This window comes from Suricata suricatta, chromosome 9 (genome assembly GCF_006229205.1).
Source record: "Suricata suricatta isolate VVHF042 chromosome 9, meerkat_22Aug2017_6uvM2_HiC, whole genome shotgun sequence".
Taxonomy (NCBI): Eukaryota; Metazoa; Chordata; class Mammalia; order Carnivora; family Herpestidae; genus Suricata; species Suricata suricatta.
Window position 1 is genome coordinate 72014655 of NC_043708.1, and position 27370 is coordinate 72042024.

General features: G+C 42.2%; 2 protein-coding genes and 4 non-coding genes across 7 annotated transcripts in view; 4 read left to right on the top strand and 2 right to left on the bottom strand.

Moving 5' to 3' along the window:
- The window catches only part of RNASE12 (ribonuclease A family member 12 (inactive)), an 86393-nt gene that overhangs the window by 27868 nt on the left and 31155 nt on the right, over window positions 1-27370 (top strand). The gene's annotated exons all lie outside the window — the stretch shown is intronic.
- On the top strand, window positions 9073-10116 carry LOC115302247 (olfactory receptor 6S1). Its single transcript, XM_029952204.1, has one exon. It carries the CDS (start codon window positions 9073-9075, stop codon window positions 10114-10116), a length of 1044 nt encoding a protein of 347 aa, XP_029808064.1.
- TRNAP-UGG lies at window positions 14229-14300 on the bottom strand. The gene has a single exon. It is a non-coding gene; the product is annotated as a tRNA-Pro (tRNA).
- Window positions 15873-15945, top strand: TRNAT-UGU. The gene has a single exon. It is a non-coding gene; the product is annotated as a tRNA-Thr (tRNA).
- Window positions 16583-16673, top strand: TRNAY-GUA. Its single transcript is given in 2 exon segments — window positions 16583-16619; window positions 16638-16673. It is a non-coding gene; the product is annotated as a tRNA-Tyr (tRNA).
- Window positions 20512-20593, bottom strand: TRNAL-UAG. Its single transcript has one exon. It is a non-coding gene; the product is annotated as a tRNA-Leu (tRNA).

Consider the following 27370-nt stretch of genomic DNA (forward strand, 5'->3'; position numbering starts at 1 on the left):
ACCATAGCATGGAAATGGAAACAGTAGCCACACAATTTCAGAAGAAGAAAAGCAGATAATTCAGCAGTGGCTGACATGAAAGGTTGGTCAGAAAAGATGAATTCTATTCAAGCAGTGAGAAAAACCAACAATCAATTCAGTTTATTCCAGAGTCCCTCTACATTTTTGGAAGTGGAGTGAGTGGAAGGCTAAATTAAGAATTGGATGGAAAAGGTTTAAGAAGCAGTTTGGGTGTCCGTACCTTCTTTGTTACGCAGGCTGATTGTCTTCCCTCTCTCACTCTCAACAAGAGACTGGACGGTTTGTCTGTGGAACAGGTAAAGCAGAAGGGCTTTCCCTTTGAAACTAGGGGGTTAAATAAACCAGGTATGATTTACGGTTACTGTGACGTCTATTCTAGATGCCACATGGTTAGCAGTTAGATAGGAAACTGAAGAATTTTCTTTGCATTATCTGATGAGTCCAAAATGAAAGATACGAAGATACTGGCATGGGTGCTTCTTAAGACACAAGCCAGCGATATCACCATAGAGTGAGGCCGCGAATTATCGAGTACCACCCATGCACTCAGAGCTTCCAAACAGCTACTTGGTTTCCCTCTCTTAATATAAACATTTAACCAAGGATCAGTCAATTGCTGGGAAAAAAAATCGTCTAATGTGATTTTATTTGCCTGAAGCAAGTAAGCAAGAGAAGATAACTTGGAGGAAAAGTGACAGCATGGCTGTTTAGGGAAAAGATTATTTTACTTAAAAAAAACTTTTTTTAAGATTTTATTTTTAAGTAACCTCTACACCCAACGTGACTTTCAAACTTACAACCCCAAGATCAAGAGTCACATGATCTACTAAGCTAGCCAGATGCCCTGATAATTTAATTCCAAAGTGTCTTTTTTTTTTCATGTTTTATTTATTTTTGATACAGAGAGAGACAGAGCATGAGAGGGGGAGGGGCAGAGAGAGAAGGAGACACAGAACCAGAAGCAGGCTCCAGGCTCTGAGCTAGCTGTCAGCACGGAGCCTGACGCGGGGCTCGAACCCACAAACGTGAGATCTGACCTGAGCCGAAGTCGGAGGCTTAGCCGACTGAGCCACCCAGGCGCCCCTCAAAGTGTCTTTAACAGGGCGTCTGGGTGGCTCAGTTGGTTAAGGGTCAGCCCTCAGCTCAGGTCATGATATCACAGTTTGTGAGGTTGAGCTGTCAGCACGGAGCCTGGAGCCTGCTTCAGATTCTGTGACTCCCTCTCTCTGCCCCTCCCCCACACAGGGGCTCACTCTCTCTCAAAAATGAATAAACATTTTTAAAAATGTCATTAATGTTCTCAGTGAGAATATGTTACAATCATAATACAGAAAAGAGTACTGCAAAACCAAACCAAACAAAAACCCCTCCGAATAAAAAAGAGCTTTTATAAATTAAAAAATATGATAGATTTTTAACACGTACTGTAACACAAAGGCAAGTCAAGCAAATGACTACTAGTAGACAATAGGCTAGAAAAGGTAAATATTTGAGGATCAGTAAAGGAGGTTGTATTTCCAGTTAATAAAAAAGGAGAGGAAAAAATAGAGACACAGAAATTGCTAAAATAATCCCTGAAAATTTACCATATTTTAAGGGCATTAGTTTCTTGATGGTGCTGTTTTGATATTCAGAAGTCTTTATTGTTTGGGCGCCTGGCTGGCTCAGTCTGTAAAGCATGTAACTCTTGATCTTAGGGTTGTGAGTTTCAGTCCCATATTGGGTGTAGAGATTATTTTTTTTAAAGTGCTTGTTTTTGCTGAAGTACAGTGGATCTATTTTTTGAAAAAATTTGATGCTGGTGCTTTTGGTGTTATGTTTGAGAATCTGTTACCAAACCAAGGTCATGAGGACTTACCCTTATGTTTTCCTTTAACAGTTTTATAGTTTTAGCTCTTTCGTTTGGATCTTTGGTCCATTTTGAGTTCATTTTTGTATATGGTGTGAGCTAAAAGTCCAACTTCATTCTTCATTCTTTTGCAACAATTGAATATCTAATTGTTCTAGCACCATTTGTTGAAAAGAATTTTCTTCCCTCATTAAGTAGTCTTAGCACTCTTTTTTTTTTTAATGTTTATTTATTTTGAGAGAGAGCCCATGCAGGTGCGCAAGATGGGGGAATGGCAGGAGAGGGAGGGAGAATCATAACTCAAGAGTCAGATATTCAACTGACTGAGCCTCCCAGCCACTCCGGCACTCTTTTTTTTTTTTCTTAATTTTTTTTGTTTGTTTTTTATTTATTCTTGAGAGACAGAGAGAGAGAGAGAGAGAGAGAGCATGAGCAGGGGAGGGCCAGAGAGAGAGGGAGATCCAGAATCTGAAGCAGGCTCCAGGCTCTGAGCTAACTGTCAGCACAGAGCCCCATGCATGGCTCGAACCCACGAACCGCGAGATCATGACTTGAGCTGAAGCCGGACACTTAACCGACTGAGCCACTCAGGTGCCCTTCCAGCACCCTTGACTATAGATGTATGGATTCATTTTAGATTCTCAATTCTATTCCATCATATCCATTGTCTATGATTTTAAAATCAGGAAATGTGAATCCCCCAATTTCAATACTGATTTGGCTAATTGGGGTCTCTTGAAACCCCATAAGAATTCTAGAACTAGCATGTCCATTTCTGAAAAAAAAATGCAGTTGAGGTTTTGATAAGGATCAAATTGAATCTATAGATTACTTCGGTTAGAAATGCTATCTTAACAATACAGTTGACGCTTCAACTGCATATGCCCACTTATATTCAGATTTTAAAAAATACAGTATAGTACTGTAACCATATTTTCTTTTCCCTATGATCTTCTTTCTTTAAAATTTTTTATTTTTATTTTTAAGTAATCTCTACCACAGTGTGGGGCTTGAACTCACAACCCTGAGATCAAGAGTCACATGTTCTACCAACTGAGTCAGCAAGGTGCCCCCCTATGGCTTTCTTAATATCCTTTTCTTTTGTTTACTTTATTGTAAGAATATAACATATAATAGATGTAACATATAAAATATGTGTTAATTGACTGTGTATGTTATCAGTCAGGCTTCAGGTTAACGGTACACTATTAGTAGTTATGTTTTTAGAGAGTCAAAAATTATACTTGGATTTACAACTGTGCAGAAGGGTCAGTACCCCTAGTGAACAGCCCCAGTGTTGTTCAAGGGTCAACTGTATTATGTCTTTTAAAAGCCATGAATATGGGATGTCTTCCATTTAATTAGGAATACTTTAATTTCTCTCAACAATGTTTTGTAGTTTTTAGTGTACAAGTCCTACATCTCCTTGGTTAAATTTGTTTTTGTTTGTTTGTTTGTTTGTTCTTATGCTATTGTAAATGGTGGAATTGTTTTCTCAATTTAATTGGATTATTTATTGTTAGCGTATAGAAATACCAATGATTTTTGTATGTTGACCTTGATTCCTACAACACTGCTGGATTCATTTATTTGCTCTAATTTTTGTGTGAATATGTCTGTGGATTCCTTAGGATTTTCTATATAAAAATCACACAATCTCCTAGTAGAGATAGTGTTAACCTCCTCCTTTACAATTTGGAGGCACTGTATATATTATATTGTTTTGTTTTGTTTCATCTTGTCTTGTCTCACTTCATTGCATAGCATCCCCTTCTATTCTATTTGCCTAAATGCCCTGGCTAGAATTTCTAGTTCAATATTGAATAGAAGTGAGGACAGTGGTTATCCTTATCTTGTTTCTGATTTAAGGGGGAAAAAATGAAAATGAGTCTTGAAAGAGAGACTGAGATTAAAAAAAAAAAAAAGGTCGGCAAAGAAATCGATTTAAAAAAAGAAAATTCTTCAGTTTCCTATCTAACTGCTAACCATGTGGCATCTAGAATAGACGTCACAGTAACCGTAAATCATACCTGGTTTATTTAACCCCCTAGTTTCAAAGGGAAAGCCCTTCTGCTTTACCTGTTCCACAGACAAACCGTCCAGTCTCTTGTTGAGAGTGAGAGAGGGAAGACAATCAGCCTGCGTAACAAAGAAGGTACGGACACCCAAACTGCTTCTTAAACCTTTTCCATCCAATTCTTAATTTAGCCTTCCACTCACTCCACTTCCAAAAATGTAGAGGGACTCTGGAATAAACTGAATTGATTGTTGGTTTTTCTCACTGCTTGAATAGAATTCATCTTTTCTGACCAACCTTTCATGTCAGCCACTGCTGAATTATCTGCTTTTCTTCTTCTGAGATTGTGTGGCTACTGTTTCCATTTCCATGCTATGGTTTTAGTGGGGCTTCAGGAGGGAGTGGATTTTCAGGCCTTTTTTAAATTTGAAAAATTAAAGATTGTTTTCTTTTCTACTTTTAAGTACCTGTTTCCCCTAAAGCCACTTGTCCTGTTTTATCCTTCTCTTTCCACTGTGGCTATATTCAAAGCCAGGTGATATTTGAGGGTCTGTTAAAATGTATCAATTAAGGACTATGGAGTGGGTACCTCCTGCCTTGTCTTTCTCTGTTCTTAATTCAATTATCTGCCTTTTTTTTCTCCTGGAAGTTCCTTTTATATAAACATTTGATAGTGGCACTCTGCCTTGTTTTTCTATTTTGTTGCAGTTACCCTTTTAAAAAATGAAAAGGCAAAAAAAAACAGGAAGAGAAAACGTAATTTTTATTTCATTTTAAGGAACTTGTCACAGTGAAAATGATAGGTTTCCGTACTCAGTGTATTATTTTAATCCAGTCTCCCCCTTCTGAACTATGAATGTTCAGTGTGTGTGTGTTTCGGCATTGCCTCCATTTTGCTTTTGGATCAGAAAACAGGATGTTGCTGGGAGAGTTGAATTCCTCTTGGAGTTGGTAGTTCATTATAGTTTTATATTTTCTGGCTCTGAGTAACCCACATGGTATTTGACATTCCCCAGTGGCTAGTTGGCTAATTTTGTGGAATTAGAGTTGCTATCTTTAGGAAAGTATTTTTGGCATTAATTTTTAACTAATTTCTAAAAACATAGAATTTTCTTTGGAGACTTGATTGTCATATTTCTGAGCCTTTTTTAAAGATAAAAAATGTCAAACATACTCAAAATACAATAATTTAATGAATCACAGTATAACCAATGCACAGTTCCATGAATTACCAATTCATGGCAAAGTTAATTTTACCTATACCCACCAATCACTTTATTTGGAAGCAAATCCCAGAATATCACTCTGCTATAACTTTTTATTTTTTGACATATTGTTGCAAGAGCCTCTGCTCAACTGCTCTCAAGCCTGGGGTTCAGAGCATTTTAGTTCACATACCATTTATTGAGCTCCTAATGTGTGCCAGGCACTGTGCTTAGCGCTAGAAACACAGATCAAAATATAATTCCTGTCTAGGAGTTCAGAGCCTGGCAGCCTGGCAAGGGACGCAGAAGAGGAAGCAGAGTTACAACACAGTGGGTTAAGTATTGAGATTGAGGTCAGCAGAGCATGCCCCAGTTCAGGTTGGAGAGCAGGCACGGTGGTGGGATAGGGAGTGGTAGGTAGGAGAAGATTCTCAGAACTGATATGCACCAGAGTACATGGAGTATGAATAGGAATTAGTCAAGTCTTCAGCCAGGGACATAGGGTAGACACAAATGAAAAAATGTGAACAATGGTCCAGAATTCTAAACAATGTTTGGGTGTGTGGCATTGTATATATTACCAGAGGATAAAGTACAAGGCTGGGAGAAGAAGAAGCTAGAAATGACAGAGTATCTTCCCTATCTCATCATACCCCGAGCGCTCCTATCACTTGCCAAAAGTAGGGATTCCCAGTATCTTTTTTAAGTCCTCAAGGAGAAGACACAATGTCTGTGTTACCAGGGGAGTAAACACTTCCCCTGAGTGCCATGCAGAAGAGAGTTGGATGATGGCTATGGTCTTCCGCACTTGGTCAAACTCAATTTTTTTCTCTCATTCCCACTGTATTGCCCCAGGCCTTTTGGGGTTGGTGGGCTTGGGTGGAGGGTGAAGAGGCTGGGGGGAGGTGGCAGATGGAGGCAGAAACATTCCCAGTCATCCCTTGTTGGATGAAGGACCAGCCTCTTTTTCAGATTTATCAGTGATGGAGTCTGGAAATTTTCCATTGAATTGCAAATCTCCCTTGGGTCTTTTCAGACTTATTTTCTCTTTCTCTCTCACGGTTTTACCTCAATACTTGAGTCTCACTTCTCTAGCAGGTACTGCTGCTAACCAGGCTCCTGATGTCTAGATTAATCAATCCTCATTTTGGGGCGTCTCCATTGGAAACTGAAGTTATGCATGAAGGATTCTGTCCTACAAAGAGGGATTGGTTAGAAACAAGTCTTCAGCCTTTTCCTTCTCTGCACTTAGGCTAATGCCAGGGTTCAGGGAGGCTGCAGTCTAGAACAGAAAAATTGACAGTTTGTGCATAGACTCATTAGCATAAAAGTGGAGACCTGCCTTTAAATGGAACATTTTTCAACTATTGGAGATGAAAAGAACTGTAGGTAAGTACAGTCTTTTCATAGCTAGATGAGAGATTTAACCCCTCCATATCCACCCTTTGCCTTCCAACCCCATGTTATTCTTAGAGTACCGTACCTTGGAGCGTTGTGAGATCATTGTCCTTCACTTTAAGTGTGCCTGTTTATGCCTAAGACGGTGATCAAATTGTAGGAGACACTCTACAAGGAGGGAAAGGTGGGCCCTGATGGCTGACCTGTACAGGCCATAGAAAGGGACAGTACGATGCAGCCACCTCAGGATCAGAAACCCCTTTGTTTACAAGGCAGAAGAATAACATTTGAGGAATTACACCCAAGAGAAAAATACAAGAGAAGTAGATTATCTAACTGCCTTTTTCCCCGAGTGCTTTGCCCATCCTTAGGACTTCCAGGCTATGGTTAGCCTCACACTACAGAGTATGAAAAGGACAAGGGTGGAGCAGACCACTGAGTCATAAAAAGGGAAAGAGAATTTTTACAAGGTGTTCCCCACCCTCATGGAGATAGTAAGGACATTCAGGGGCAAGTAGGAGGGATTCTTTCCATATTTTTAAAAAAAGTTTTTTTTAGCATTTATTCATTTTTGAGAGACAGAGCATAGGCGGGGAGGGGCAGAGAGAGACACACAAAATCTGAAGCAGGCTCCAGGTTCTGAAAGGTCAGCACAGAGGCGGAGAGATGACGCGGGGCTCAAACTTAGGAACTGTAAGATCATGACCTGAGCTGAAGTCAGAGGCTTAACTGGCTGAGCCACCCAAGTGCCCCATGTGATTCCTTCCATATTTAAGGTTGGGACTCATCTTCCTCTTACTTAAGGTGTAGTCAACTTCAGTTCAGTGGAAATATTTTCACAGAGAGCCAGAAAGAGTCCCCATTGAGGTGATCAGTTTTATCTCATTGCACTCCATGCCTTACGTTCTGTGCTTTGGCCCAAATGTACTATGTTCACATGCTGCTCTTTTCCATTGAAACATCTCTTTTCTCTCCTATCACATTCATATTCACTTTTTAGTATGTATTTTAGGCATCACCTTTCTCCGAAATACTTCCTCTCTCTCTAAAGTCTCAGTTTGGATTTCTTTCCATGTGCCCCCTTAGACCCTCTTCCACCTGTGACACATATTAACTTTTCTGTCATTCTCATTAAGGCAGTGAGCTATATGAGGGTAGTGACAATGTCTCTTTTATTTCTGAATCACCACGTATAGCATCCAATACTTAATCAATACAGAGCAAGAGTTGAATGATTTTGCTGACAGGCAATTTTTATAGAAGCTGGAGGGAGATGAGGCTCTGAATGGAATCCCTAGGGAGAAAGACCATAGCATTGCTTTATCCTAGACAAAAGACAGAAAAATTTTTCTACTGAGGTAGGACCCACAGCTGAGACATTGTAAGTAAAGAGGGTCCTATTTGCTAGGAACAAGGACTGCTGTGGTGTGCCAGACAATAGTAGGGCTGAGAACTAAGACCTTAAGGTCAGTTCTCATGCTTTGCATGGCTAAGGGGGATTGGCATTCTCCTAATAACTGAGGCATTTTGTAAACACTTTCAGAATATCATTGATTTGGTTCTCGTAACTGTTGGTGGTTTTTAAAACTGGAAGGATTTGAATCAACACCAAGGACTTCATTTCTGATTTCATGAGAAATTACCACGGGTTCCTAATTCTATCTCTGGCAGGTCATCTAATAGAGCCCAAGTTTGTGAAAGACCTTTGGATTGGTATCATGGACTGAAAAAGCATAAGAAACTCAACCTAACATTCCCCAGAATACTTACCTAAAACTTGACACTAAATAAATTGATGTGGAAACCTGACCAAATGATTCAGTGTAGTTTATCCCATTCTCCCTTTAAATTAAGCCATAACTTGCTTTAGATAGGCAAGCATTTTATGATGGGCTGAGTTCAGTTAGACTCTTGGGTTACTGGGCAAATTCTTCATGAAAAAGGTAATTTTATGTAATAGATATACTAATGACCTAGATTCCTATGATTCATTTTGTAGCTGAGCAGTTCAGGACAAATGAGCTGCATTGATTGCCTTCCAAGGCAAATGGCAAGCCAAGCCTAGACTCTGGTGCCCTACTTACAGGGATTTCTCTACCACAGTGTTTGTCAGCTAAGATCTAGAAACTCTTTCGAATCTTTTGCACTTTCATTCAACTTCTTTTAGCATTTTACAATTGAGGAGCACAGAAGTGGTTAAGTAACTTTTCCAAGGCTACTCGGCTAGCAAATGGAGATGCCAGAATTCAAAACCAGGCAGTCTGGCTCAAGTCCTGATCCTGGTAGAATGGGAATCATATTCTTCATGAAATCATTTTTTGTTATTTTTTGCCCAACTCAGATACTCAGTGGTATCATTATTATAATAATGGGGCATCACCATTATCTGAGAATGGACTCTGAGAATGGAGGCTCCTGGCTGTTTCATACCTAAGTTTTTGCTACCATTTCTGGAAAATCTTCTCTAGTTTTAAAAGTAATTAGATGAGGACCTCAGGTTCTTTAGATCTTAACAGTGATTGGAGAAAGTGAGGAAGTGTGTGCCATATCACGATAAAATAAGTTTCAGGATTGTTCTGGAAATGACATGTCCTCACCACGATCATGTTCGTGTTGCTGCACAGGTGGGAAAGGTAATGGCTCCTGGCGGGAACCAGAGCAGTGGTGTGACAGAGTTCATCCTGGCAGGTTTCCCAAATTTCAACAGCACAAAAGCAGAACTGTTTTCTGTCTTCCTTCTCATCTATCTGCTGACTCTAACAGGCAACGTGTTGATTGTCGGAGTGATAGGAGCTGATTCTCGCCTGCAGACTCCCATGTACTTCTTTCTGGGTAACTTGTCCTGCCTAGAGATCTTGCTCACTTCCGTCATCATTCCCAAGATGCTGAGCAATTTCCTCTCAAGGCAACACACTATTTCCTTTGCTGCATGTATCACCCAGTTCTATTTTTACTTCTTTCTTGGGGCCTCGGAGTTCCTGCTGTTGGCTGCCATGTCTGTGGATCGCTACCTGGCCATCTGTCACCCTCTGCACTACCCCTTGCTCATGACTGGCGCTGTGTGCTTTCGGGTGGCCTTGGCTTGCTGGATGGGAGGACTTTTCTCTGTGCTTGGCCCCACAGTGGCTGTGGCCTTACTTCCTTTCTGTGAACAGGATGCTGTGGTGCAACACTTCTTCTGTGACAGTGGTCCACTGCTCCGCCTGGCATGCACCAACACCGAGAGGCTGGAGGAAACGGACTTTATACTGGCCTCTCTTGTCATTGTATCCTCACTGATGATTACTGCTGTGTCCTATGGTCACATAGTTCTGGCTGTCCTGCGCATTCCCTCGGTTTCAGGCCGTCAGAAGGCCTTCTCTACCTGTACCTCCCACTTGATGGTGGTGACCCTCTTCTATGGAAGTGCCATTTTTCTCTACGTGCGACCATCACAGAGTGGCTCTGTGGATACTAACTGGGCAGTGACAGTGGTAACCACATTTGTGACACCACTGATGAATCCATTCATCTATGCTTTACGCAATGAACGAGTCAAGGAAGCTTTGAAGGCTATGTTTAGGAAGGTGGTAGCACGCTTTTGGGGGGAACTTTTACTTGCTAAGAGTTTCAGTAAGAAGGGGTGAAGTGAAAGTGAAGGGGAACTTACCAGTCGTAAGTCCAAGTCTTCTCCATTGTCACTCTTTTTCCTATGGTTATCATGGGCATCACCAAATGACCAAATTCTGGAACCACAGAAGAATTCCAAAGTCACAAGTCTACCCTTCTTCTCTTTCAGGCAACCTTCCTTGATTCTACCTCATACATAATTCCATATGTTTACTGATATATCATAATAAATACCACCATTACATCATAAGATCCTCCAGCTGGTGATATCTTAACCTAAGCGTCCATGGTCACCAGGGAGTCCAAAGGTGGACTACAGAAAATTTATAAGCTGCCCTACTATGTAAATTTTACGTATTTGACTTTATATGTGTTTGGGAAGAGGATCCACAATTTTAATCCAATTCTTAGGGAGATCTATGTGTGCAAAAGTTAAAAACTGATTAAAATTTTTCAGTATCCTCTTTCAGTTATTTATGAAAAACAAGAATTTTAAGGAAAATTTCCTTATAATCTTAAAAATAAAATAAATAGATTACCTGTGTATTTTTGTATACACTTTATGGAAAACATTGCATTTATAGTCAGGAGAAAAACAGGTCAAGCAAATTGAATAAGGGACTTATTCACTTCCCCAGAGCAATCCCAGGTGTCTTTGCAAAAGCAGATCCAAGAGAAAGTCCATGAATAATAGCATTTTATGTGGTTTTCTAATTTGCACTGTATTATAAGGATGATTTAAAGACATCACTAATTTTTTCACAGGATTGTGTTCTTTTCATTTCTCCACTTTTTACATCCTTATATCTGTTGTGTTCAGTCTTGTTTTGTTTTTAGTAAAATTGAAATTGGGACAAGGACTTTAATATCAAAGAATTACAAATGCCAACTATTGCTGTACCTACCACGAACCAGACTTTGTGGTTCATTTTGTGTACTTCACTGGATATTTGAAAGGGAGTGAATGTTCCTATTTGTGGTGCCTCTGGGAATCTTGGACAAATATTCACTTATTTATCCATTCACTTATTTTTTCCATTTATTTATTTATTTGTTCAGCAAACATCTTTTAAGCATCTTTGTTGGATACAGTGATATATGCTAAGAGGAACAAGAAATGGTTCCTTAGCTCAAGCAATTTTGATTTTAGAGGGGAAGACTGAGAGACAAATATTAATGCAAAGGAATGGGGACAAAACAGCAGTGGAGATCATATGAAAATTGATTTATCCTCTCTAGTATTTTTTTGGTTAAAGGAATTTTCAGAGGTCATCACTCATTAAACAGGGATTAATTCCACACTAGAGTGTGTTTGTATACATAGATACCATATATGTATAGAGAGCACTTCAAACTCAACATTGGCAAGCTGAGCATTAGCATGCAAAGAGGTAGCCATAAAGCTTCAGTGGGCTTTGGAAATAGTAATGGTTTCATCTAGTTCTATTAAAAATACACAAAAACAACACACTAAATATTTCAATCCCCAAAGATTTCTGAGTGAAAACTAAAGGGTTTTGCGAGGGAAAAAAGTTCTTCAGGAGTGCTCTAGGAGCACTGCCCAGAGAGCAGATGAACTATGGCCTTAAAGACGACCTAATTTCATGGAGCCTAAAGACCTGAAGCTAATCCCAGACACTGGCCAAAGAGGGGAACTCAAATCAGAGTTTATAATATTTTTGGAAGGAACCACCCCCATATTTTGGCAATAAAGTGTGTTAAACCATCTATTTTCAAAATTATTTCATTGTAGGAAATGACTTTGGACTCAGTTCAGTAAAAGTTTATTGAATACCATGTTCTGGGAAATAAATTGGTATGGAGAAGTACAAATCCACGGTCTCTGCCATCAAGGAACTCACAGATTATTATGATGAATCTTATTCTTCATCACCTACAGTGGTTCCACTTTGAAGTTTTAAATTTAAATGATAATATTTTTCTCTGGCAATCAGCACCATTTTATCTGTTGCACATTATTTTTAAAGATGACTTGAAGACAGAGACTGGGTTATACCCTAGTTTGTTTTCTTGCCAATGAGAAGTGTACCTGGTAATTTGGAACACGGCAAAATCTCATCACATTGTTTTTTGAAAGGACAGATTACATAAGGGCTGAATAAGTATCAAATAGTCATGCTCACTGGTGATTTGCTGTGGACTCTTTTGCATGATTCAAGGGGGTCAGGTCATGTTCATTATAGTGTAGAGTACTAAAGGCCCATAGCAGCTCCCACAAAGCAATATCAAATAAAAAGCTGTTATATTACAAAACACAAGCAATCAGGATTCTAAGAGTCAACAGGTAAACAATAAAAAGCAGACTTAGACCCTGAGGTCTAATTTCAGATAATATAACCTTAGGAATTTCATACAATATAACCATTATTTAGATTCTTAAACCCACCCCTCTCTCCCACCTACGATTATCTTAAACCTATTTCTGCTTTTCAGAACTGGCTTTCCTTCTTTCACCTCCCTCCTCAGGCTGTGAGCTACTCCCCTTCAGTTTGCTCCTCTCTGCCTTTGTTCCAGTGCTGCTGGGTTCTCTGTCTGGACTGTAAGCTCAGCCAGTATTCCTGCCTCCTACCACAGTAAGAGGAGCAGTAATGGTGCCACTTTCAGGTGTGCTGGTCTCTAAAGTCCCTAGAAGTTCTTAATAACTCAAGGAACCTTTGAGGTCAGGGAAAAAAAGGACTCACTAAATAATCACAAACCTTTGAGCCAGACATGTGAAAGGTCTAGATCTTCCCCTTCACAGCCAATCTCCTACAAAGAATTCTTTACCTACATGTCCACACATTCCCCTTATTCTTCAACCCACTCAGCTCTGTCATCTTTAGCATCTGTCATCTGTCAGCGTCTGTACTTTCTGCTTCAAATGCTGATAGAGGCTGTCAACCCTCCTGAGTAACCAAATCAGCTGTCTGAGCAAGTGACTGTCAGGAGGCTTCCTTCTCCAGTTCCTCCACTCACTGGACTCCATTCTCAACTTTTTAAACACTGATGATTACCATGGCCGGTCCTTAAATTCTTTCTCTGTGAATGCTCTTCCCTGCACATTCTTAGCCAAAGCAACATTAACCACTACCGTGTGTGTGTGTGCGTGTGTGTGTTTAATTGAAGTATAGTTGACACCCAATATTACATTAGTTTCACATGTACAACACAGTGATTCAATAACTCTATATGTTATGTTGTGCTCGCCACAAATGTAGCTACCACCTGTCACCATATATACGATTACAGTGCTTTTAATTCCTAAAATTCCTTCCTTTAGTTTGGATCTTTCTCTGGAACCCCACAATTTTATATCCAGCTTCCTCCTGTGCATCTCCTCAGGAGCAAATACATCAAACACATCAATGTCCAGGCTAGGTGTATCACATTTCTGAGGGGACAAAGGACTGGAAGTCAGGGCATCCTGGCAGATTCTATTCTTTGTTTTCCCACCTTCCAATCACCAATCACAAAACTCTTTGTTTTTGCCTGGCCACGTAACTGAGCAACTCCCGAAAGGACAAATACGATGGGGTCCGTCAGAAACTCGAAGATAAGCAGGTTTGAAGGCCTATCATTTCAGCAGATCACAGGTTTGGGCCACTTCTACAAGCCGGAAGCCACCACACTCTAACTCTAACGTTTGAGGTAGACACCTCACACTACAGTCGGCTCCTAACTGCGCGGCTGCTCCCAGGCGGGGGCTGGATTCCATACCGCCTAGGGATCACTGCAGTGGACCAGTGGCCCCAGAAAGAGGGTTCTGGTCCGGGATTGTGATCCCAACACACATCCAGGTACCCTTCTCTTCTGTGTGAAATGCGCTAGTGAGACGTGCACGAGGATTTTTTCCGCGCAATGTGCCTCGCTAAGCACTGCCGGAGCAAGCCATTCCTGACAAAACAGCCTGTCAGAGCCAGATTGGGGCACCCGCCTCTCAAGAAGCCCTTGGCTCATGCTAGCATCTTCGTTGTATTTGCATCGGTCCACCGAAGTGTTCAACTTGCTCACAAGCATATCTCAAAACAGGTCCAGGTTGGAACGGGTCTCAGGCGAGGTGGATGGAATTAAACTTGGGCGGTATTGGCTGTATTTGGCTCCAAAAAGGAGGGGAGGGATGAAAAACGTAGGGCTCGTCCGGGATTTGAACCCGGGACCTCTCGCACCCAAAGCGAGAATCATACCACTAGACCAACGAGCCAGCGCTGATGGTGGGCTTTCCTCTTCTAAAATATTCATTCATCCTCGTTAGTTGCATCACATAATTTGGCTGTTTTTGATGCTTCCCATAAGCCCAGTGATTTCCTCCAGACCCCAAGAACATCAATGTGCGCATTCGGAGGACTCTGAGCCACAGTGTCCCAGAGATAGGAATGTTAATTACGGAGCTCAGGCTGAGCTGCGAGTCTGTCCGCTACCCTTCCGAGGTGGGGTCTGGTCTCTTACAGGGTTAGCACCAGAACCATCATAGGCGCACCGAGGTGTAAGGACACAGGAAAAATAAGAACCACCGACTTCACCAGGAGGCAAAGGTTACCTCCAGGACCAACAGAGGGGCTCCACACTATGCCTCCATGGAGGTCAAATCCCAAAATACTGCTTTAGTCCAGCGAGCTTGCTTTTGCTGTTTCCTTTCAGCTTTATTTAATAAACTTTGTGCTTTAGTTCTTGAAGGCACCCTTCAAGGGCCTGCAGAAGGTGACCTTGGGGAAGAGTTGCCCGCTTCCCATGCCCTCTTTGTGAGAAGGCCTGACCCTACTACTTCTCTATCACTCAGCAGATAGTGGGTGGAAAGGGAAGGGAGAGACTGTCCTTGCTCTGCAGTGCTTTCTGTATGGAAAACGAAATTCTTGGGCTCTAGCTTGTCTGTCCCGGTCACATTGACTACTATGTGCCAAGTACATTTCTGGCACAGAGTACACACTCGATAAATAGCTATTGAATCTCCTGAATAAGGCACCAGACTTTCGGGTGGGCTCAGACGAGAGGACAGAAATGGAAAAGAGGAGCGTTCCTCTTCCAACCCTTCCACGAAGTCTCCACTTCGTATTTGTTCTGGACTTCAGGGGAGCCTGGAGGCGCAGAGAGAAGCTGCCTCTGGGGACTCCAAGTTGTTAGCCAAGAGCGATAAAGGGTAAGGGTTACCCTCTTTGAGCCAGCGTCTGCTTCAGGAAACCTGGAGGTTTCAGGCCCACATCGACTGTGGCCGGTCCGATTCCGCTGAAAGGCTTGGGGAAGGGGCGAGGGAGGTCTGGATGCCTTGGCGCCTTCACTGTGGCGGTCCCCAAATTCTGAGGGTCGGAGGGGTATGAACTGTGCTTGGAGAAAGCCATCTCCCTTAAAAAAAAAAAAAAAGGTATAAAACATCCGCAATCATAGTCTGTAAGAGCTGGAGCAATTTTATGAGTCCACGCAGATGGGAGACAATGAGGTCGCCGCCACATCTTGCATCCTTCTCTTCTGTAAGGCGCCCTCACCCTACCCCACTTTATCCCAGGGCTCACTCGAGGGCCTGGTGTTGCTGGAGCTCAGCTACTTGTTAGGACTGAGGCTGAGGAGCCTGTGCTATGGGCGCTACCCATGGTCTTCCAGACACCTACATTGGAGTTTAGGCCTGGTCAGGAACATGTTTCTTAGTCATTTTCTTGTTTGAAGATGCTTCCCTCAAAACAATTTTCATTTGGAATCATCCATTAGATTTTGTTTAGAAGTAAGAGCCAGTTTGGCTGCACTTTTTAAAACAGATACAACTGTAAAAATAAGGCTGTAGGGCGGCTCCATAGCTCAGGGGTTAGAGCACTGGTCTTGTAAACCAGGGGTCGCGAGTTCAAATCTCGCTGGAGCCTCGAGTGGAGTCCTTATTTTCTCACAACGTTCTTCATTTTGGTCTACTTCTTGACCCCGATTTGATGAAGGGGAAAAAATGCGTAGTCAGATCTTGGAGATCTGGGACGGAAAGTCATAGAATCGGGCTTATTCCCAAGGAAAAGGCAATGTGTGTATTTATACCTTTCTTTCAGTAAGTAGGAGAGGAACTAGATTCCTCCAGTCTCTGCTAGAAGACTGGATGGGTGGGCTAAACCTCCGTATTTACGGAAGAGAGCGAATCAGCTTTCACCCATTGATAGCCATGACCCCCGGCGGCTTGGAGTCTGGCTCACCTCCCAGGTGCAGCCATCCGGCCGCCCAGTTTCTCCTGCGCTCCTGGAGCACTGGTTCGTGGCTTAATCGGCCAGCTGAGTCCAGAAACTAGGTAGATAAATCCCAATTGGGCTTCTGCTCTGTTTCTATACTCACTTTCACGGACTCACAGTCTGCGTCCTACGCCCCAGGCTACTTCCGGGGTTCGACTTCTTATAGATTCAATCTCTGGGGACTTGATGAACTTCAGTCTTTGTCGGAACCTCAAATACAAAGAAGCCAGACTGCGCACTAGCTGGTACTACATCCACAAAAATCTGCAGTGAGGAGAACGTGGCGCACCCTTCGATAGCTCAGTTGGTAGAGCGGAGGACTGTAGAGGCGGATGTCTGTTGCTATCTTTAGGTCGCTGGTTCGAATCCGGCTCGGAGGAGGTGCTTCTCTTTTTGATGTAATTCCCTATTCAAATTTCGTGAAATTTTTGTCCTCTCAACCAATGACCTGAAACATTTCTTTTAATTTTGTTTTCAGGCAACAAGGGAATAGTTTTCCACCTGCCAAGAAACCTAATTTCACTTATCTTCATTGTGATCATGGAATAGATGTGGTTCAGTTTACTCAGGAAATGTGAACTAATGGCTTTCGTATTAGATTTGAATCAGTTACCTTCTAATCTTTAGGACCAGTTTATGTTGATTAAATATTGGGGTAACTGCGCTGCACCTCCAGATACCTACACGTTTTTATAGGCGCGAATAATGCATACTACTAGGCAAATCGGGGCTTAAGGAGAAATGTATTAGAAAGTCTGCCTTTAGGAAAGCGTATATATGCAATAGAGAGTGAGCAACGCAAAAGACTAAATATGCATATGGAGATGTTCTTTCATTAAGAAAGAAATACTAACTTAAACAAGAGGATATTGTTTCATCGCCAAATTAGAAAATGTTGGCTAATATTGAATACTACCCAGGTTGCAGTGAGGACATTCTTGTAGAATGGCACTACTTTCTGAGGACATTGGGCATTATAAATCAGGAAACTTGGGATGTCTCAGGGAGAGACTGAGCCCCATGTTGGATGTAGAGATTACTTAAAAAAATAAAAAAGTCTTTTTAAAAAGTAAATTAAGAATCTTAAAAGATAATGTTTGATCAAGTATTTTATTCTACTTCTAGAAATTTATCATTTCTACACTGAAATAGAAAATATGGCAAAGTACAGTTATTTGTGGGTGATTTATATTCTTCATATTTTTATGTATTTTTCCAAAATATATCATGTGTATACATTACATTAATAATAAGCAGTGTTTTAACCTTACAAAATGAAGTTTAAACATACTCTGGGTCACTATGGAAGACACTTTGGCAGTTTCTTACAAACATACTCTTATCGTGCAATCCAGGAAGCATGTTCCTAGGTAACATGGGTTGAAACCTATGTCCACACAAGAACTTGCCCATTTATGTTTATAGCAGCTTTATGCCAAAACTTGGAAGCAATAAAGATGTCCTCTAACAGGTGATTAGGTAAATGAACTATGGTACATTGATACAAATGGAATATTCAGCACTAAGAAGAAATGGGACATTAAGCCATGAAATGATACGGAGAAACTTTAAATGCACATTACTAAATGAAAGAAGCCAATCTGAAAAGGCTACATACTGCATGATTCCAAGTATATGACATTCTGGAAAATGCAAAATTATGGAGACAGTAAAAGTGGCTGCCAATGGTTGAAAGGAGGGAGGGATGTATTGGCCAAGCACAATTTTTAGGGCAGTGAAACTATTCTGTATTATACTACAGTGTACTGTGGTTATATGTCATTATACATTTGTCAAAACTCATAGAGTGCATAGTACAAAGAGTAAATTCTAGTGTAAATTGATGAGGAAATGTTGGGGTTTGGAGTATATGGCCAGGAAAGAATTCTTGAGACGGCTTTGGTACAAAAATGTGGTCTTATTAAAGCACAGGGTTTTATTAAAGCCCAGGCAGTGCTGGGGTTGTGATGGGTGACTGATAATATACCTTCAAATTGGGAGGGTTTAGGGATAGCGTAAGTCTCTAAGGTGTTTTGGAAACAGGTTTTCAGGATCCTGAGGGGGCTGGCTATTGTTAGGAAAAGGTCATTTATTATTGTTTGGTAAAAACTTGGTCATGACACCTTTTAGATATGTATCAGGGGGCCATAAACTTGGAGTATGATTGCCAACATATATCTTGGAATGGGAGTAGATATAAAGGAAGTTTCCAAAGGGATTAAAAAAATCATTTTTTAATGTTTATTTAATTTTGAGAGAGAGAGAGCAAGAGAGCGAGTGAGCAGGAGTAGGGAAGGGCCAGAGACAGAGGGAGATACAGAATCCAGAGCAGGCTCTGAGCTGTCAGCATAGAGCCCCATGCAGGGGTCAAACCCACAAACTGCTAATTCATGACCTGAGCCAAAGTCAGTGCTTAACCAACCGAGCCACCCAGGCAACCTCCAAAGGGATTTTTGTAGGTTAAATTAGACTTACACAATCCTGGGGGGTTGTTGTAATGTTAAGCTAAGATTGCCTTTTGCCCTCAGCAAACTGTCATCATTGAGGCAGCTAAGCCACAGAGGAAAGTCACTCTGCCTGGTTCAAGGCCTTGTCAGCGGGCTGTAGGCAGTAAAGGAATTTAATTTTTCGTTGGCCTTTGTTTCCCATATCACAAACTATGGACTGTAGTTGATAATGACATTTAATTGTTGGTTCATTCATTGTAACAAATCTCACTAGTGCAGGATGTTGATGTAAGGAGGCTGTGGGGTGGGCAGAGAGGAGAGAAGGTATGTAGCAACTCTGTATTTTCTTACTCAATTTTGCTATAAACCTAAAACTGCTAGTCTTAGTTCAGGCTCTGCTATAACAAAAATACCATAGACTGCGTGGCTTAAACCAAAAATGTGTCACTCACAGTAATGGAGACTGGGAAGTCCAAGATCCAGGTGCCAACACATTTGGTGTCTGACAAAGCCCTGCTCTTTGGCTTGTAGACAGCTACCTCATCTCTGTATCTTCTCATGGCTAAGAAAGAGATCTCTCAATTTCTGAGAAACATATGGCCTCTTTTGTGAAAACTTCAGGTGGCCAAGATATATATTGGTGAGAGGTGGGTGCAAAGGAAGCAAAATATCAAAGAGAAGTCATCCAAAGTGACATGATGGTGGCCTAGGAAACATGGAAGAGAATTTGAATGGGGAGGGGGAAAGTCATAAAAACAAGCCACAATAAAAATGTAGCATGAAAAGCCCAAGACCTTGATTCTTGCAGAGTCCTAGTTCCCTCCTCCATTTATTTCATTCAGTCCTCATGGCAGTGCTGGGAAATTCTCTGCCTTTTTGAGAGGAGCAGACTGCCCCAATCCAGGAGTAATACTGTAGGTAATAGGGACTGTTGTGGCTGAAAAATGCAGTGCGACAGCCCTTCTGAGAAGACACCACTAAGTAGACCCTGAGTGTATTTTCTCTTTCCCATGATGAATCAGGTTCTGCACAGGTCTCACATTTGAGTGGTTTAATTTCCAAGTCTAAGTAGTCTCCAAGATAAGTAGATTCACCTGGAAGGACAGGGAAGTGGCTAAGCCAACACCATTCACACCCTCCCTGGGCCAGATGCAAGGAGTCAGCCAAGAATCAGCTTGGAAGGGTTTTGGGTTCAGAAACCCACTTGCAAAGTGAAATTCAAAGTAACTGTTTACATATCCAACCCCACCTCCATGAAGCAATGATACCTGAGTGAGAGCTTGAAGCCTGGTAAGTAGTCATTTTCTCATTCATTCATCATATTCAGTTACAAAAGTAATGTGATTAAAACCCAAATCGGGTCTGTGCAGGCTATTTTCGGAGTATAGAGCTGCAGCTCTTAAACCACGGATGGGGGCGGCCACCCAATTTCTGGGAAGTGTTCCTGACCCGATGATCCCTAAATCGGGTGAAAAGAATGAATTCATGTGAATGTGTATTTTACAGGAAGACCAAAAGCATTCCGGACTCAGAGCAGTGCAAACGCCTTGATAAGGGGGAAGTCGGGTGCAAATACAGCCTGGTAGGAAGAAGATCAGTGGGAGATTCTCTTGAAGCAAACTGAGATAGTTTGATTTGGAAGTAAAGATACCGGCGTGAGGTAGTGTAGGAAACTACGGAGTTTCAGCAGCAATTTTAGAGTTACTATAACGGTACTTGTCTTAGTGTGAAAGAGAATTGAAGATTTATAGCCAGATTAAAACACACTTGATGGCAGTGGTGGGATTCGAACCCACGCCTCCGAAGAGACTGGAGCCTAAATCCAGCGCCTTAGACCGCTCGGCCACACTACCGTACGGCACAATGGCTCTTTTTTTCATCTTTAAGTTATGTACTCATCCAGCGTATGGGCTCAAAATTCGGCGTTTTCTTCGTGGTTGGGGGTTTCCCGCAGCGTTTTCATTCACTTCTATGGATCTGAGGAGAGAAGGAATCATCGTGTTCTCACGTGCCTGGAAAGTGAGCCACAAAGTAGTCAACGATCATTATTTCTACCTTTTCTTTAATTTAGGCAATAAGACGCAGAAAAAAAAATCCTGCCGCCGATTTATTGCAGATTTGAGAAGACTGAATAAGGGTGCTCCTTGCTGGTGAGTCGTTGGTCTGTGGCTGTGAGCCTGAGTGCAAACGAGGTCGGAGTTCAGATTCAGAAGAAAGCGCCCTTTCACTCACAGATCTGGCAAGCCTAACACCGTGTTCAAGGGGAACTCCTTGGTCGCCTTCTCCTGCAGGTTCAGTCAGAATGGAGAGATTGGGTCTAGTTGCGGCCTTCTGAGTCAGTTAACTACCACACTGCTGTAGTATAGGAACTATTTCCCTTGTGCAGGGACCATAGTGACCCCTACCCCCACCCCACCAAGGAAGGTTGAATTCCAGGAATGTCCCCACCCCACGAAAGGGTGGGTTCTAGGCTTCCCTTGGGTCCAGGTGCCACTAGCTCCATACAATTTGTTTTGAAAGGAGCCGAGGGAAATCTAGATAAAAGTTCCATGAATGATACCTGAGGTCTGCTGATCCTAGTGAGATCTTGTACCTGTCCATGAACTCTACTCGGCTCAAGACCCTGGATTCTATCTTACCTACATTCTTCTTTGCGGTTTCTTATTGGCCATTTCTGGGTGTCCGGAACCAGAAATTCTCCAAGGAACCTGTTTCCGAACTTCAAGCCCCACCCCCACCCCGCCCCCACATCCTCTTGCCTCTCTCTGCCCGAGGGTTCTTCGAGGTATTTGCCCAAGTCTTGGTGGCCTGAGGGTCAATGGGCGGGGATGCGCCGAAAGAGGCAAAGTTATTCTTCACTGGGCGAAGGTCCCTCTAGCTCCCATCCTCGCTGCCACGGGTGGGGGACGACGAATAGAAAAGTTCTAGAAAAGCTGCTTTGAAATAGGGTGCAGAGAGCATCTGAGGGATGTAGATCCAGGCAGGGAAGTGGAAGTAGAAGGCTGGGGTCCGCGACGGAAGCGTCCTGGATGGTCCGAGGTCAGAGGCGACGTCTTCTCCTCATCAGCACCGCATTCCAGTCAGACTAGGCTGCCTGCTGGGCCATCTCCCCTCCACTCCGCCACCTCCACCCCATCTCTCCTTGCAGACAACAAATTAAGTGTCTTCTGGTTGCTCCTTTTCACCTTCTGGGTTCCTCTCTCTAGTTCGAGTTCACGGTCAATCGGAGCTCCCTGAACAGAGCTGGGTGTTCACCAGTAGGCTCCACACAAGTTCTCTCTCCAGAAGCTCCCAGAGTCAGGAGTGAGTTGTAGTGGTCAGCTCAGAGGTGGTCAGCAGGGAAGGCCAGTGGGCACCCACGGGTCTAGAAGGAATGGTCAAGGGTGTGGCTTTTGCCACCTTACCAGCTGGAGGCAGAGGGATTCCAATACCCCTTACTAGCCCTTTTGGCTGAAGTGTAGGACTTATAAGAAATTTCACTTTGTGTTTCAGAATCCTCAGAAAAAAGTGAGTGTGAGCTAATTGCTTTCAGCAGTCCATGAAAGTCTGCCACTTTGGAAAGACTGATGTGGGAAGACTGATGTTAATCTCAAGTTGGGGAGAACCTAGAAGTCATGGGTAGCCACCTCTATGTGGTAGATAAGGAGGCATCAGTTTGAAAGAGAGAAAAGACCTTGGGGTTTGTTATTACTTGAAAATAAGTGGGGAAGGAGAAAAAAATATTCAAAATATAGTTTGAGGGGCAACTGGCTGGCTGGCTGGGTGGAGCCTGCAACCCTTGATATCAGGGTCATGACTTTAAGTCCTACGTTGGGCGTGGAACCTACTTAAAATAAAAAAAATAAAATATTACAATAAAAATTTAAATATTAATAAAATATTTTAAATATTAAAAATATTAAAACTAATATGCCCCTTACTGGGCCAGATAACAAACCAGGAGTCTATGGATAGGTCTTTGGAAGGTCTTGGGACTGTCTTTTGATAAGATCTCCGGATGCGATTATATAGGCACACTTGTATATGTGTATGTTGGGGCTAATTTGGTAACCATACACGTTTAAATAAATCAGAGTTTCTGTAACTATGTTTTAACTTAAAACAACAACAACATCTCATAAGATGCAAGTGACCTGAGCCCTTTTTAATCAGGCAATAAAAAGAACCAGTCAACAGGAAAGACCCTGGTCTTTACAGCAGAGCTCCCTTGATACTGGGATTCTGCATGTTCAGCATCCAAACCAACAGACCTGAAATCAGGTTCCTACCAGGAGAGAAAGTACTACCCTCTCCTGTAACTGGTTGACATTCCTTTACTGACCAGTGTGCATGGCTTCCCCTACTGAATCACTGGATAGTGCTCGAGTGCTCATTGTTTACCTTGAACTCTCTGGATCCTTCAGTGGAGGGAAGAGCCTTGGTCTACTCTCCTAAAGAAGTGGTTCCTACGTTGGATTGCACAGTTGAAGCAAGAAATTCTCAGGGATTCACAAGCCAGGTGTCTCAGCTTTCCTTTGCCACACATTTAATTGTCCAGTATCTGAAGCAAATACATAACAGCCCCTTTGGAAATAAGCCTGATACAGATAAATGCAATGGCACATAGTTATTCCTTTCCTCTTCAACACAGAATGTTAGTATTCTAAGCTCTAGCATTCTGCAATATTGCCAGAGAGTTTCACTTTGAATTTCCTGCTATCTTTACCTTGTTAATAGTCTGGATGATGAAAATGTTTATACAAGCAGGAAATGCAAGACCTTGATACTCAAAGTGTGGTCCAGGCACCAGCAGGATCAGCATGTCCTGGTAAGTTATTAGAAATGCAGGATCTTAGGCCTATTAAATTGGAATCTTATATGCTCCCCAAAGGTTAGAGAATTTTGACAAGTATTCTGTGTTCCAATCTATGTATCAAATGCCCCATGGTCTGGCACAAAAACAGACACATAGACCAATGGAATAGAATAGAGAACCCAGAGCTGGACCCACAAATGTATGGCCAATTAATTTTTGACAAAGCAGGAAAGAGTATCCAATGGGAAAAATACAGCCTCTTTAGCAGGTGGTACTGGGAGAGCTGGACAGCAACATGTAGAAGAATGAAACTAGACTACTTTCTTACACCTTACACAAAAATTAACTAAAAATGGCTGAAGGACCTGAATGTGAGACAGGAAACCATCAAAACCTTTGAGGAGAAAGTAAAAAACAACCTCCTTGACCTCAACCACAGCAATTTCCTACTCAACATATTCCCAAAGGCAAGGGAAATGAAAGGAAAAATGAACTATTGGGACCTCATCAAGATAAAAAGCTTCTGCACTGCAAAGGAAACAATCAAGAAAACTAATAGGCAACCGACAGAATGGGAAAAGATAGTTGCAAATGACATATCAGATAAAGGGCCAGTATCCAAAATCTACAAGGAACTCACCAAACTCAACACTCAAAAAACAACCCAGTGAAGAAATGGGCAGAAGACATAAACAGACACTTCTCTAAAGAGGACATCCAGATGGCCTACAGGCACGTGAAATGATGCTCAATATCACTCATTATCAGGGAAATACAAACCAAAACCACACTGAGATACCACCCCACGCCAGTCAGAGTGGCTACAATGAACAAGAGACTATAGATGCTGGCAAGGGTGTGGAGAGATGGGCACCCTCCTACACTGTAAACTGGTGCAGCTGCTCTGGAAAAAAGTGTGGAGATTCCTCAAAAACTATCACTAGAACTCCCCTATGACCTAGCAATAGCACTGCTAGGGATTTACCCAAGAGATACAGAAGTTCTGACACATAGGGGCACATGTACCCAAATGTTCATAGCAGCACTGTCAACAATAGCCAAATTATGGAAAGAGCCTAAATGTCCATCACCTGATGAATGGATCAAGAAGATGTGGTATATATATATATATACAATGGAGTATTACATGGCAATGAGGAAGAATAAAATCTGGCCATTTGTAGCAAAGTGGATGGACCTCGAGGGTGTCAGGCTAAGTGAAATAAGTCAGGTGAAGAAGGACAGATACCATATGTTTGCACTCATAGGTCTAACAGGAGAACAAAAGAAACCTAATGGAGGACCAGGGGGAGGGGAAGAGGGAAAGAGAGTTGGGGAGAGAAAGGGATGCAAAACCTGAGAGACTATTGAATACTGAAAAGGAACTGAGGGTTGAAGGGGGTGGGGAAGGGGGAAAAGAGGTGGTGGTGATGGAGGAGGGCACTTATGGGGAAGAACCCTGGGTGTTATATAGAAACCAATTTGACAATAAACTATTTAAAAAAATGCCCCATGGTCAATTTAAGGCATTTGAAAGTTCCCACCAGGATCCTTCTGGATCAACAGGAGACTCACATTATGTTGCAATGTAAAATTCTGTCCCTTGCTCCAGTACAGAGCCAGCCAGGTAGTGGCTTGTGCTGTAAAACTCTGTAAAAAAGCTGAAAATTAAAGAGTAGTTCCTTTTGATAAATGCCGCAGATAGTCTTTCGAGCATTTATTGAGCCCCTACTTACATATTTACTTCCTTTATGCTCTCACATGTTAATTACATTGTTCATCATAGTATTTTTTAACGTTTTATTTATTTTTGAGACAGAGCATGAGAGGGGAAAGGTCAGAGAGAGAAGGAGACACAGAACCAGAAGCAGGCTCCAGGCTTTGAGCTAGCTGGCAGCACAAGCACTGTGATATACTTATTCTTGCAAGGTTTTTTTTTTCAATTTTTAAAATGTTTTTTATTTTTTTTTGAGAGACAGCGCAAACAGGGGAGGGTCAGAGAGAGGGAGACACAGAATCCGAAGCAGCCTCCAGGCTCTGAGCTAGCTGTCAGCACAGAGCCCAACGTGGGGCTCAAACCCAGGAACTGTGAGATCATGACTGACTTGAGCTGAAGACAGATGCTTAACCGACTGAGCCACCCAGGCACCCCTCTTGCAAATTTTCTAAAGTAAATGTTCAAAGGAAAAGGAGAGGAGGGTAATCACTTTACTCATTTTCGACAGGGAGAATCAAGCCTCTTATTTTTAACTTGTATTTTTCCCTTACAATGTTCATCAGTTCAGGAAACCAGCCTACTTACTATTTTTAAGTCAGACTTCTAGGAACTCAGACTACTATCTCTAGGAGCAATCCAGGGAGACAAGCAATAATCCTGTAACATTCAGCCCCAAATGGCCAAGACTTGATTAGCAACTACAGCTTTCCTAATGTTTGTCCTGATTGCAATGTAGAACCAACCAGAGAAAGCCAAATATGCGCCCCTAACCAATCACAGAGGATGCCTTGCTTCTAGGTAGACTGTCTACAGCTTCCCCAAGCCAAAGGCCTCCCATCAAGGCACACTTGAAGGCTTCCTTTCTTTCCCACTATAAAGCTTTCCCACTTTTCTGTCTGCCTTTGAGTGTCTGCCAAAACTCGAATGATGATGGCCGACTTCCTTGCTATAGCCAATCCTGAAAAAATAGCCTTTGCTTGTTGTCATTTACTTGGTCTTCCTCTATTTCCACACTAGAATTAAAATTTTGCACAACAAAAAGTTGAGGGGAAATGGATGAAATACAGACAAAGATGCAAAAAAGTAATTAAAAACAATCCTAAGATCCCTACCAGGGGTCAGGCTGTTCTAGAGAACTTGTAATTGGCCAGAGCACTCTGGAACATGCCTTTTTGATGTTGCTTCCTGGATGGAGCTACTGCAGCAGGCTCTTGGAACCTTCTGAGTCAGGCCAACCCAAGTGAGCTGAGGGCAGTGAGTGACTGGAAGAATGAGAGAGATGATGTAAGGTCCCGGGGCGGCAAACTGCAGGGGTAGGAAATAGACTGAATGTAGATAGGGTCTCTTAGACAAAGGTTTATTTATCCTGTGAAGACAGGGAGGACCCTGCCCCCAAACACAACCTCTGTGAAGGAGAAACAAAACCATCAGGCCCATGGTTGTTGTCCTGGCTTCTCTTTTTGGAGGCTCCTTTGGCCATTTTAAATTCCTTTTAGATGTGTAACAAGCACTCTATGGTTATAGGGAAGAAATCAGTCCATACAGGGAATAGAAAAGAATACCAGCTTGCTCAGTTGTGAAAGGTGAGGCTGAGGGAACAGATCTCAGGAAAAGGTTAAGAGGAGACAAGAATTCAACAGGAGAAAAAGAGAGGATGAGAAACAGCAAGCGGGGAGGAGATATGAGAAAGCCGTTGGGGAGCTGGTTTTGACTATCTAGCGATTTTGCCTGAGGCCCAAGTATCTGAATAAAATAACAATAATAAAGATGGTAATACCTGAGATGATAGTAATGAACCCTTATTTCCAAAAGAAGGATACATCAGCTCTGCAAGTTTAGCTAACTGACCCAGTGGTTTCTAACCACTACGCTACACACTCAGGCCCAAAGGGATGACTATGCTGATTACCTTGGAAGTTTCCATCAGTAAAATGCCTGTGTAGGCAAATGGAATACAGATTCTTGATTCTCTAAAGTAGAGCAGTCAGTTCAAAGCCTTGTAGTTGTCTTGCAGACAAGGAGGATGTTGTCTGGTGTAGAAAGACTGAGGTTTGAACACCAAGGGAGGAGCATTGGGAGGAGCAGTTGTTAAGACACAGACGATCCTATTACCTTCTT